The 12,962-nt window shown below is 48.1% G+C and overlaps 1 protein-coding gene across 7 annotated transcripts in view; it reads right to left on the reverse strand.

The window, feature by feature from the left end:
• PLEKHA7 (pleckstrin homology domain containing A7) overlaps window positions 1-12,962 on the reverse strand; it is a gene marked incomplete at its 5' end in the record, with an annotated part of 210,850 nt that overhangs the window by 60,235 nt on the left and 137,653 nt on the right. For all 7 annotated transcript variants that reach the window (XM_082843986.1, XM_082843985.1, XM_082843984.1 and 4 more), the window contains 5 exons: window positions 873-1,048; window positions 4,908-5,008; window positions 6,408-6,480; window positions 9,098-9,199; window positions 9,968-10,079. In XM_082843986.1, coding sequence (XP_082700112.1) covers window positions 873-1,048; window positions 4,908-5,008; window positions 6,408-6,480; window positions 9,098-9,199; window positions 9,968-10,079 — 564 coding nt within the window. The remainder of the gene's footprint in view (window positions 1-872; window positions 1,049-4,907; window positions 5,009-6,407; window positions 6,481-9,097; window positions 9,200-9,967; window positions 10,080-12,962) is intronic.

Genomic DNA, 12,962 nt, shown 5'->3' on the forward strand with positions numbered 1-12,962 from the left:
AAGCTAGGAAGTACCACTAACACCAAAAATAGCATACACGTGAGTTGGAAAAGGTGGACAATATAAAAACATCCATGTGAAACCCATCTGCAGTTACTGAAGAATCTTGTCTTTAGGTTGCTGGAGAACACTACTCTTGTTTTGAGCCCTCACTAACCGACCTTTGTCAAAGAGGCCTCTAAGCAGAGCAAGGTGTCCAGAGAGTGAAGAACGGGGCTCATGTCAGATGAGGACTGGCTAAAGGCACCCTGGCTTTCCAGGACTACCCCACCTTCCCCAAGCCCCTGACTCCACTCATGTTTCTCCTCTGCTTTCTCACAGGGAATCACCCACAGTCAACAGACTCAGGAACTTCAAGATCCCTGATGGTACCCTGGTTGGCCCACTCGAGGGAAGAGGCAGCTGGAAGACAGCTCCCAAGTCAGCTCCCAACAAGAAGGTGGGCCGTCGGTGGCATGTTTCCAGTTTGCAAGATCTTTCTTGTCTGTCTGCTCCCTCCTCCCCAATCTTAGCCCCAAGGTTTTCCCTTCCACCACACACAAGAGAAGAAAGACTGAGAAACATACAACCAGGTACCAAGGCTGTCTATCCCAGGCAGTCATTTCACCCTCCCAGCCCTTCCTGTTTCTCTGTTTAATGAGGACAGTGGACTAGATAATTCCTAGGGGACCTTCCAGCTCTGCCTGCAGCATGTGCTGGCCCTGTAAACAGTCTCCTCCTGGAAGAAGTCACCATTTAAAAGGACTTCAAAGAGAGGGCAATGCTTAATAAGAGTGAGTGAACGGCGGAATTCTGGGCATCCAAGAGTTCTTATTTGGGTTCCCCCACCTGTGTAGGAAGCGCTCTGGCAGGGACCCTCCATGGGGACTGACCTCTTCAGTGACGATCGAGATAGCACCTGTGCAGCCTGGTTCATGGCCCTGACCCAAGCGTTCATGTCCTCCTGGGTGTCGGCACTGAAGTAGTAGGTCCTCATGCCTGACTGCTCGGCCTGAGAGCCCCTGGTGGAGCTATTATAGATGAGTGCTCGCATCCCCATGTGCACGGCCTGGAGGGAGAAGACGGAAACCCAGGTCAGAGAGGTTAGTGCGCGTCTCACTTCCAGGAGCAAAACCCAGAAACGCCCCGGCCAGGTTCTCCCTTCTTCCAGACTAAAAGCCCATGCACCACCCAGCTTATTTCCACACCTCGAAAAAACGTCACAGGCTGGATTCCCTTTTCTTGGTGAAGTCAGGCCTAGGAACAGCTGTGTCTGTTCCCCGCAGCAAAAGCCCCGCAGCTGTACCTGTTTCCTACTTATCTTACTCCCACTTAGGGAGGGGCACACAGTCAATTCAAGGTTTATTTGAGAAAGAGACTTTTTAAAAAAACCCTCATTCCCTAGAAGCAGACTCTCGGGAGTCCCTGTTTTGGTTCTTCTGAAGCACCTGCTGACTGGAACTGATTCAAAAATCAGCTGCTCAACAGCAGGCAGCTCGGGGCAGATATTCACTCTGCTTCCTGCTTGGGCGTGAAACATGATGTACAACCATCAAGGAAGCTGCTCTTTTGTCTCGCCAAAGAGGCAACACAAAGCTCAGCTGAGCAGTCTAACCCTTGACTGAAGACCCTGGCACACCTACTATACGTCAGGAAGCATCAAAGTGCTTTCACATGTTCCACAGGTACTGGGAAAAGCAACCGCAATGGACTACGAACAGGAGGTTTTCCCCCTTGTGCTCTGATAAGCAAGGTCCTTTAAATTGGCAAGGAAAAAGCTCACCAAATCCACACAGGAAAATGATGTGGAAATAGGAAGATTTACAGAGTGCCTACTACGTGTCTCCTAGGTACTTCCGTGACTTTAATCTCATTTTAATCCTAACAGCCTTATAAGAAAGGAAGAGAATCTCTTTTACAGATGTGGTAAGTGAAGCTCTGAGGAGTTAAGTAACTTTCCTAGATTTCCACGCTTGGTCACAGATTCTTCACAGCACCTATTACCTGGTATTCTTTATTTTACATGCTTGTTTATCATCTGTCTCCTCCCTGCAGAATATAAACTCGATGAGAGCAGGGACTCTATTTTGTTCACTACTATATCCCCAGGAACAGTGCCTGGTACGTAGTAGGTGCCCAATAAATAAATAAATAAATATATATATATATATATATATATATATATTTTTTTTTTTTTTTTTTTTGCAGTACGCGGGCCTCTCACTGCTGTGGTCTCTCCCATTGCGGAGCACAGGTTCCGGACACGCAGGCTCAGTGGCCATGGCTCACGGGCCCAGCTGCTCCGCGGCATGTGGGATCTTCCCGGACCGGGGCACGAACCCATGTCCCCTGCATCGGCAGGTGGACTCTCAACCACTGTGCCACCAGGGAAGCCCAATAAATATTTTTTGAATGAATGAAAAGTTGGAGGCAGGATTCACACCTAGGAAAGTCTGACTCTGAGTCCAAGCTTCTCTGTTCAGTGCTCTCAGGCTCTATCCAGAAATGAGTCTGATACACATCACTAGTCTGATAATCTGGATCCAGAATGACAGACAGACGCCATGCAAGGACCAGTCAGAGAAAGCAAAATGAGAGAACTAAACAGAATCTGGAAAATGACATGTTTCTAAAATCACCAATGGTCATGGATAAAACCTCTCAGATGAACTGTCAGCATTCACTTCTCCACTCACATGCCTAACATCCAGGTCCAAAAACGATATTAAATACGGGCCTGCTTGTGACATTCCCATATCTGAATCCATCCAGCCCAGTGCCAAGGGAGTCCAGGCAAACTCGGCCTGCAGCTAAGGGTTCCACAGTGGGTTCTGGGGCAGGCATTTACTTGAGTAAGCTAAGGTGATGCAGTGAACAATCACTGACTTACAGAGGACTAAACATGAAACAGAAGTAAGCCTGAACCGACCTTAACTTGGGAAGTATAAGGAGTGTCATTCACCACAACTCCTACTACACATGACTGCTCCATGTTATCTGTTTGCAGAATGAGACTAGCCCCATCTACCCTGGCAGAACTAGCTGATGGTTAGTTTTCCTGTAGAAAGCTCTGAATGGGTAATCAACCATTTATAGTGCAGTGATACCAGACCTGTGGATGTTCAGAAGAAAAGTACCTAACCCGAGGACTTAAGGAAGCCTTCCTGGAGGAGGTGGCCCCTGAGCAGACACCTAAAGGACAAGTAAGTAAGAGTTGGGGAACTCTTCAGGGCATTCCAGGCTGTGATTAAAACTCAAGGGGTGGGGGGGAACGATGGCTCCTAAAGGCCACCGAGAGCCCTGCTTGGCTCGTCCTGCAGACCTAGCGGAGCCTCAGGGCACATCTAGCACCCTGGCTCCCTGACAATGCCCAGGAGCTGCCTGGCTGAGAGTACAGTTAGAGAAGACAGACGAGAGAGGACCACACAGCCCTTTAGGCTCTGCCTATGTACCACTACAGGTACTCTGAACAATCTCAGGCAAGGTACCCTAGCAACAGTCAGAGAATTTCAGCTCTGCAAACAGAAGAATTGACATCAGAGGCAAGCATAAGGCCCAGGACACAAAATACTGCACACTCCTCAGTATGCCCGAGAACATGGATCCTGAACTGTCCCAGGGCCCATCCTCAGGTTCCTAAAAGAATGGCACTGCGACCCAAAGGGAAGGGAAGTCTTTCACACTCAGGAAACCACAGCCCTGTCTGGAGAACCACCTGAACATCAGCCATTCTGTCTGCAATAGCTTTTCTCCCTTCTCAGACCCTGAAGACCCCAATCATCCCCACAAACATGCATGCCTTCTGTCTCCCAGAAAAAATATTTAGGGAACACTCCTGGTGAAGCCTATTAAAAACAAAAAATGTATGACACATAAAAGATGTTTTCCTAGAATGTATTTTCACACCTCCCAACAAAGTGTTAAGATGAACTATATATAGTTATTATAATCAGTTACTCTGAGGATATCCCAAATGCTGTCGCCCCCCCCCCCCCCCGCAAATTCACATGCAACAGCGTTATCCCAATTGTTTGCCCAGTAGCAACACTAAACCCTAGAAAGGAAGGTTTTTCGGAGGAAGGCTTTCAGGCTGCAAAAGACCAGTGTGACACCCATCGAACAAAATGTTTTCAGAGCCAACAATAAGCAAGAGAGGCTCTGAACAATTTAATAGAACAGTATTCCTAAAATGATAACAATAAACATTAATTGAAACCACCTCCCACCTCCTGCAATGTGTATATGGGTGACCAGAGTAAGACATGGAAGAAAAGCAGAGAAGAAGAGAAAGAAATTGTCCTCCTTCCCTGTAATGCAACTGAAAGAGGACAGAGTTCAGGGTGGAGATCTGCCTCCATCATCTTCCAACTTCGGGAATGTGGGCAAGTTTTTTCAGCTCTCTGATCCTCGTGTTCCTAATCTATAAAATGAAGCTAATGATCCTGACCTCACAGGCTCCCCACAAGCACCAAATGAGGTAACATGGATAAAAGTAGTTCTCAGTCACAAAAGGTTTTACAGAAATAAGGCAATACCATATCACGCAACATGAAGTGAAGGAGGATCCAGAATCTTCAACCCACAGCAACTCTGGAGTCACCGGGGACAGTGACAGTGGTAAGAAAGCATGAGAAGGGCCGTGCTGATACTTGTCACAGAAATAGCAACAGGAAAAGAGGGGTCTAAAAACTTAAGCAAGGCTGGGGGACTCAAAAGCTAAGATACAAATGAAAGTACTGTGATGTGACATTATTCTTGTTTAAAGAATTTATAACTTTGTTAACATGAGTCTGAAACGCTCAACCTCTTAACTTCTTCCCCCCAACCCCCAACAGAAACAATTGCTTTTGTGAAGCCATTTTGGGGAACACAACATTTCTTAGGATGGAATTGCTGCACTGGAGGAGCGGGGGTGGGGGGGGCAGTACCTTAAAGGAATACTTGCGACTTATGCGATCCTCGGGGGCCACTGTTGAGATCACGTAGCTGGGCAGAGGGATGCTCCCAAGGACCACTTCTTCTCGGCTGTCTTTGAATGGAAATACAAATCAGAATAACCTTCTGTGGCACCTTCCTTGGGCTGGTCCATCCCACTGCCCTAGTTCAAGGCTCCTTATCTCTCCCAGGATGACAGCAATCACGGATCGCCCATTCAGGTGCTCTGGGGACCTTTGTGCTAGTGCTGGAACTACACAGGTGAATCAGACAGGGCCCTCTCCCCGAGGAGGGGGACAGGCATGTAAACACGCTCAGCTCAACCTGCTAACTCCTGAAACACAGAGGCATACCAAGTGCTGCAGGAACACACAGACAGGAGTGGCACACAGCCTGGGGAAGTGGAGATGGCTTCAGAAGGTGATATTTAAACTTTTGCAAAGGATGGGGAAGGGAATTCTGGGTGGTACACACCTCATAGGCAATGTTAGAGCAGGTGTGAAATATCCTACCTTTTATGTCTATTCTCTTCCTCCCCCAAACCGTCTTCGTTACCAGAGGTAACTTCCTAATGACAGAATTGGTCCCACTGCTCTCCCACCCAAAGGCACTTGCTGACTGCCCACTGGATACAGAATGAAGCCCAACTTCCTCTGTCTAGTGTCACAGCCCTTTTGCATTTGGGCTCTTATCCACCTCCTGAGCCTTATCTCCTAGCGTGTGCTCCATGCAAGACTCACTCTGGCTTTGCAGGTCTGTCATTCCACTTTCTTCTGCTTCTAGAACTTTAATCAAGTTGTTTCTTCTGCCTAAATGCCCATCTTCCCCCTACACGTGGGCAAAGCTCAACCCATCCTAAAAAGCCCAACTCGAGCCCTAATTCTTCTGAGGAGCCTGCCCAAGTTCTCCAAGATGGAATTGGCTTCTTGTTCCTCTTGAACTGCCTAAGCACTTTGGATGTCTTCAAAACCTAGTCTTGTCTTAAAATTAGGCTATCTCTTCCTCCATATTTTGAGCCTTACTTTCTTCTCACCTTTGCACAGCCCCTAATTCTATGTACTGGGCTCCACAAATGCTCATATGGCCAATTTAGTTCACCAGTTGCCCATCCAATAACAGGGGATAAATCCAGATAACAGGTTACAAAATATAATGTTCACCTATACTTCCCATCTCTCCAGACTGAATCAAAGGTGTGCCTGTGCCACAAGTGGGGCAGAAGCTGGAAAACCTCCAGATCTTGAGACCTTAAGTAGAAGGCAAACCAGATTCTATTATTTTAACTCAACAAATGGCACTTCCAGTGCTGGGACTGGTAAAAATGAAATCACCAACCATGCACATATGTAAAAGTGAACACTTCGGCAGGTCAACAGGTTATCGATTAGCTCAGGCCACTGGTCCATTCACTGGATTTGAGAAGACCACCATTTGCATGACCTCACCACCCCCTCTGGCACAAAGACCCCTTGGTGGCCTGAGCCTCAGCTCACCTTTATAGTAAAACAAGCAATAATCAGCAAGCACAAACCACCTCCTCTTCCACAGCCTCATCCCAGAACTGTCCTGCAAAGCAAAGGAAACTAATCAGGGCGATATCTGAGCATACTGTTCCCCCTCCCCAGTCATGTACAACCTGCTTCTGGAACCGAGACTTGCCCATATTCACTCTTTCTTTCAATAAATTAATAAGGTTTTTTTTTGTTTTTTGTTTTTTTGCGGTACGCGGGCCTCTCACTGTTGTGGCCTCTCCCGTTGTGGAGCACAGGCTCCGGACGCGCAGGCTCAGTGGCCATGGCTCACGGGCCCAGCCGCTCCGCGGCATGTGGGATCTTCCCGGACCGGGGCATGAACCTGTGTCCCCTGCATTGACAGGCGGACTCTTAACCACTGTGCCACCAGGGAAGCCCGAAATAAATTAATAAGTTTTTACTTCATAGCCATTCTTTGAATAGGACATTAAAATTTAGATCCAATGATGGTTTAACCCCAGGAAGTTTTGTTTCCTATAAACAGACTAGTGTATCATAAGCATCCTCCTTTTAGAAAGGAAGATATGAATTCAAAAATACAGTTCTTGGGCTTCCCTGGCAGTCCAGTGGTTAAGATTCCACGCTTCCACTAAAAGGGGCGTGGGTTCAATCCCTGGTTGGAGAACTCCCCCATGTCGCACGGTGTGGCCAAAAAACCCCAAAAATACAGTTCATCCATTAAGAAAGAAATCAGTTTTTAACAAAAGAGAAGTTATTTATTTATTCCTTCCGTCCTTCATTCATTCACTGATTCAGGTGCTACACTGTAAAATACCTTCACTTATACTGATTAGAAAATTGGTTTACATAGTATGAAACAAAGAGTTTAAGTTAGCTAATTAATCAATGAGGCAAAGTTCTCATTTGACTAAGTTCAGTTATCTACCACAAAGGACTGATTTTGCTGTGTTTTTCCTTCAACAGAAAAAGACCTGGATTTTCTTGTGAAAATTTTTTAAAAATATGGCTAGGGTAGGAAAATAGTAGTTTTAGGGTCACTTTTCTCCCAAACCTAGGAAAATTCCAGAGCCATTTTTAGCTGTTAAAATTGTCTTCCTTCCGCAAAAGTTTTTGACAGGCTTAAATTTTTAAAAATTTTATTCATTCTCCATTTGCTAAAGTGTTAAAAACTTGCTAAGCTTCTGCGTTTCTTGGTTTTATCTTCTGCATTAACCAGGTGATCTGGCATACGATACTTGCTTTGTCTGAAAAGCTCTTCTCCATCCTTCCACATCTGCTTCAAATGTCATTTCCTCTGGAAAGCCTTTCAGGACTCCCCCAAGCATAGCTACATTCTCTCTGCTGTGTGCCCACAGCACTGTACACAGACCTTGGTTACAGCTACAGCCAAGGAGCCGAGGGGCCTGGGCCAGGGGGTGTCTGTTGGGGAGAAGGATTATTTACAATACCTTCCCTCTACCTCCACATTTCAAAGGAGCATCCTTTTGTTTAACGGAGACGGGGATGCAAATGGAAAAAGTCAGAGGGTTAGATTACTCAGGTAAGAAAAGAGAATGAGAGCAGAGCTGTGAGGGAAGAGGGAAGCATTAAGAGAGGGTGGTGCCAGAGGAGTACCGGCCAGAAAAGGCCAGAGAGCTGTGGGAGATTTCAAGAGGACATTTAGGAATTTATTCTGTGTGGTGTGAAAGGTAATGTCTTCCTCTGTTTTCCCACAAAGCCTTTAGTAAAAATGTACATCATTGCTCTCAGAATTTGTGTTTTTTTGGATAATATGCTATGTGAGAGACTGTGCTGGGTGATGACATGACACGTGAGAGGTGTTTCTATGTTTCCCCCTGCAGACTATGACATGAGTTCCTCAAGGGCGGGAACCACATGTTACTCATCTCTTTGTCGTTGCTGTGAGAGCACTTATAACACGGCAGGCACTTGGTGGGTGGGTGGGTAGATGAATGGATGGATGGCAAGAAGAGAAGGGAGGAGACAAAAGGGACATGTTCTCTGACCCTGAGAGCTCACAGCCTATCCAAGGCCAGAGGACCAGAGGCAGAACAACTGCCTCTGGTGAAGTTGTGGTGAAGTGTGGTGAAGCTAGAGATGAAGGATGGCCCGTGGGAGAAGGAGCTGGTGATGGTGCTGAAGTTTCTAACCTGGGTGCCTGGGAAAATGGTGGTACCCCCACCAAGATCCAGAAGAAACAGTTCAGGGGAAAAAGACAGGTAAGGGGTGAGGAGACCGTGAGCTGAGTTTGGCCGATTTGGAACCTGAGGTGCTAGGATGCCAGGTACGTGTGTTAGACTGGGGGAAAGGAAAAGATGGGATTTTTCAGGCAAATGATAACAAAGGCTCTTTCACATCAGGAAGGCAAGTGCTGGCAGAGGATTGGCGGTAAGGCTGGATTCATACTGACCCACCCACACTTGGGCCCGAGTCCCAGGACGGCCAAGAGCACTGGGAACCAATGCGGTTAAGTGGGTTTGGGGAAGGAAACTGCAGCCACTGAGCAGACTGCCGACTCACAAAAACGAACAGCAAGTCGCTTAGCACAGTGGGCAGGATCTACTGGCCTCAGACAAACTCAGGAACAGAAAGCTTATTATGAGCCTGTTCCCAGTTCCCGGGGGTCAGGGTAAGGAAGGAATTCAGCAAGAACTACCTCCCTGCCACCCCTCCCTCCTCAGTCTCCTCACCTGCTTGTGCAACCAGCCCCTCACCACCACCGGAACATTGGGGTTCCTCCGAATGGCTTGGTCCCTCTTCCCAAAGCTGTGGACTTTACTGGACTTTATGATCTAGGAAAGAGCAGACTTGAACTCTAGCAGCAAGGGGGATTTGGGGAGGCCCAAGAAGCATCTGCACGATAGGAGGGCTGTAGGCTCCCTGTGCCGTCATCTATGCAGCAGTGCCCGCTGATCAAAAGAACAGCAAGAAGACAGAGAATGGGAGTGCACATGGCCGCAGCATCCTAGTTAAAAGGTGGGTGCAAGAGCTAGCAAGCTTCCTGTTTGGGTCACAGAGGAAAAAAAACGTAAAGGGATTTTTCAATCAACTTTCACCAGCAGCTTCTGGCCCTAATATGTCCTATGGCTTTCTGGAGAAATGCTACACTCTGGTCACAGAATTTGCCAATTTCCAGATATTTACCCCTCCCATCTGGTTCATTCCTCAGCACCCTCCCCTTCTCTGCAATGCTGGTTCTCTTCCCTGTTCCTCAGTCAATGCTTCCATATCGTGGGCACAGAAACCTCTGGGCCCTTCTGTTGTGAATCTCACCATGCAGTCTTTGACACACATGTGAACAGAGGTGTGGCCCTCCAAAGACACGACAGGAAAATGAAGAATGCGGCCAAGGCCGTAGATGTCAGTCCTGGTTCTGTCAGCAATCACCTGTTTTCTTGGACATGTGACATAACCCCAACTGGCCACAATTTCCTATCTGTCATCTGGGGAGAATACTTATTACATGTCTCCCTCACAAAACTATGGTGAAGATCAAACGGGTTTCTGGCTACAAAGGGGCCTGGCAAAATGCAGAAGAGGGGAAGTGGCCAGGAGCTCACCTTGGGGCCAGGCTTGGCCTCCACGGTAGAAGTGGTCCCAGCCGTGGACGTTTCACTGACCATGCTGGACGGTCTTTGGTTTCTCTCTCGCTTCGACATATGCGGATTTGGCCTGTGGGGAGACAGAAGGGAATCCAGTGATTAAGTGGCCAGGTCGCAATGGGAAGTGGAATCTGAGATTTATTTCAGGTTAGAACTGGTTGGTGGACCTTAAACAGCCCAAGACAGATCTTCTAGACACCACCTAACTCCAGACTGCTGTTAGAGGGCCACGACACCCAGCCTACCCACGTGCTTCAGGGAATCAAGAGCATGACAGATGGGCAATCTCCACAGCCTGACACCCCACGAAGGGGCCGGGTCACTGCTGCCTGCTGTCCCAAGGTCCCCACCTTTATTTTCTTACTCGGGTGTTTGTGGCAACTGCCCCATCAGATGGGCCCACACGGTTTACCCCACTCTTTACAGCAAAAGCAATCCACACTCCTTACACACACACACACACACACACACACACACACACACACACCTCCATTTCCCCTCGCTCTCAAAAGAAGCTGTTTCTAATTAGTAACAAGAAACCACTTGCTTACACATCCACACCCCCAGATACACAGAATCGCTTACATAAATGCCAGTGGGGCTTGCCTCCCAAAATAGATTACTCAACAAAGAGTCTTATTCTAGGAACACTCCATTAGCCCCAAAATAGAGCCATTGAAGATATTAACCCCTTGTGCCATGCCTGGAGAGCACGAAGAAATGAAGCACGCCTGCATCCCCAGTTAGGTTCCCCTTGATGTGTCCCCATCGGCATCCAGCAACATCATGCGTCCCACCAAGAAGGTCCACCTGCCCTGGGAGGGCCAGCGCCCTGGGAACTTCATGGTACAGCACTTAAGAGCCATCACAGAGAACCCTTCTTACCTGCCTCCACGGAGCCCCAGCATTTGCCAGAGTCTTTCAAAGCAGCAGCGGCAGCAGAATGACTCCACACAATCCAATCCCTATCCTTAAACAGCTCAACGCTTGTTTCCCAGACCCTGCTAACTCTAGGATCCCTAAGCCTTCCTCAAAGTGTAAGTCCCAGCATTCTATGGCTGGGTTGTCTGCTGCTCTGATGGGCAACAGGACCCGGGTAGCTGCAGTATACTGAGGCTTTTAGCTTGAGGAGTGGAGAAAATCCGATTTGGAGGCCTGGGCTAAGGCCCTGAGTAGATGGAGATGGAGGATCCAGGCAAGACACAGCTGAGGAAGATACGCTCTGGATGTCTGTTCGCCAGGCTCACTTTTACACGGGTGCTACGAGGGAAAATCCTAGTTTCCACCCTGCAGACACGCTGCTTCCTTCAAAATCACTGCTGCTCAAAGGATAAGTGATCCTTCCCACACCCCAAGACAGAGACCTGACACCCTGTACCATTAGGGAAGTCCTTCGCGGAAGTAGCTGTGACCCCCGTGCTCTCTGAGCTGTGCCAGCAGCAGGACCACTGCAGCGGGCACCAGCTTTCCAAGCGGCTGGGCCCTGCCGGATGCTTGGCAGCTGGAGGTGCAAGTCCCACCAGGCAGAAAGATCACTGGCTCCTTGTCAGCTCAGGCACTCACTCCAGATTCCCCGCCCCCGGCCTCCATCCCAGCCAGACTTTTGTTACTGCTCCCCACTCAGAGAATGTCACCACACTTAGAGTCCGCTCAGTGTTGGCAGAAGCTGTGTGCAGCACAGATAATCGCCAACCGGGGGTGGGAAGGGGCTCTGAGAGGCTGCCTTGTCCAGCCCCTGCCTCCAGACAGAACTATGCCCGAAACGTCTTCCTGGAACCTGGGCTTGCCTGACTTCAGATTTACAGAGGTTGAGACAAGGAAGAAGAGTTCTCAGGTTATCTCAGTCACGGCAGCTGTATCTCTAAGCCAAAATTCAGGACACAAAGTCCAACAGTAAGAAAGGTTTGTTTGGGATTTTATCAAGTTTAATTGGCTCCCATTTAAGACACTGATATGACGGTTATTACAGAATACTTGAGAAATATAAGAAAACAGCTAAAACGAAAGAAAAAAATCACCATAGTCCTGTTACCCACAGAAAAGTCATTTTTAATACTTGGTATATTTACTTTCATTCTTTTTTATATGCCTGTGTTTTGGGGGGGGGGAATGTGTGCTTTTTTGTTTTTATATAATTGTGATCATACTGTGTTTACGATTTGGCATGTTGATTTTTAAACTTATTGTAATATAAACATCTTCTCCTTTCTTCTTTTTCTTTCTTTTTTTTTTTTTTTGCGGTACGTGGGCCTCTCACTGTCGTGGTCTCTCCTGTTGTGGAGCACAGGCTCCGGACGTGCAGGCTCACGGGCCCAGCCGCTCCACGGCATGTGGGATCTTCCCGGACCCGGGCACGAACCCGTGTCCCCTGCACCAGCAGGCGGACCCTCGACCACTGCGCCACCAGGGAAGCCCTTCTTCTTCTTTTTTTAAAAAAATATTTATTTGGCTGCACCAGGTCTTAGTTGCGGCATGTGGGATCTTTAGTTGCAGCACGCGGGCCCTTAGGTGCGGCATGGGGGATCTAGTACGCTGACCAGTGATTGAACCCGGGCCCCCTGCATTGGGAGCATACAGTCTTACCCACTGGACCACCAGGGAAGACCCTCTACTTTCTTTTAAACTCATCCATGTCATGTTAAATGACTGCATCACATTCCATCAACTAGATATGCCATCACTACTCTGTGAGGCAAAGAAGAGACTATCTGGATTTGTGATTGCTCAGGAAATCCGGGACAGAGGCCCACCACTTTTGCCATTTCTGCACCTTACAATCTTGAGCTCTAACTGTAGTCATCTTCCGTATTCTAACCCCATGTCCCCTCCCTACACTAGCTTCTGGGATGCTGGCTGGCCGGGGAGCTCCTCCAGCCACAAGTGCAGGAAGAAAGATGACTTCCTTGCAGCCTTGGGTAGGTGAGGAAAGAAGGTACGGCTACCACCTGGAGAG

The sequence above is a fragment of the Leucopleurus acutus genome, assembly GCF_964270905.1.
Source record: "Leucopleurus acutus genome assembly, chromosome: 8".
NCBI classification, from domain to species: domain Eukaryota; kingdom Metazoa; phylum Chordata; class Mammalia; order Artiodactyla; family Delphinidae; genus Leucopleurus; species Leucopleurus acutus.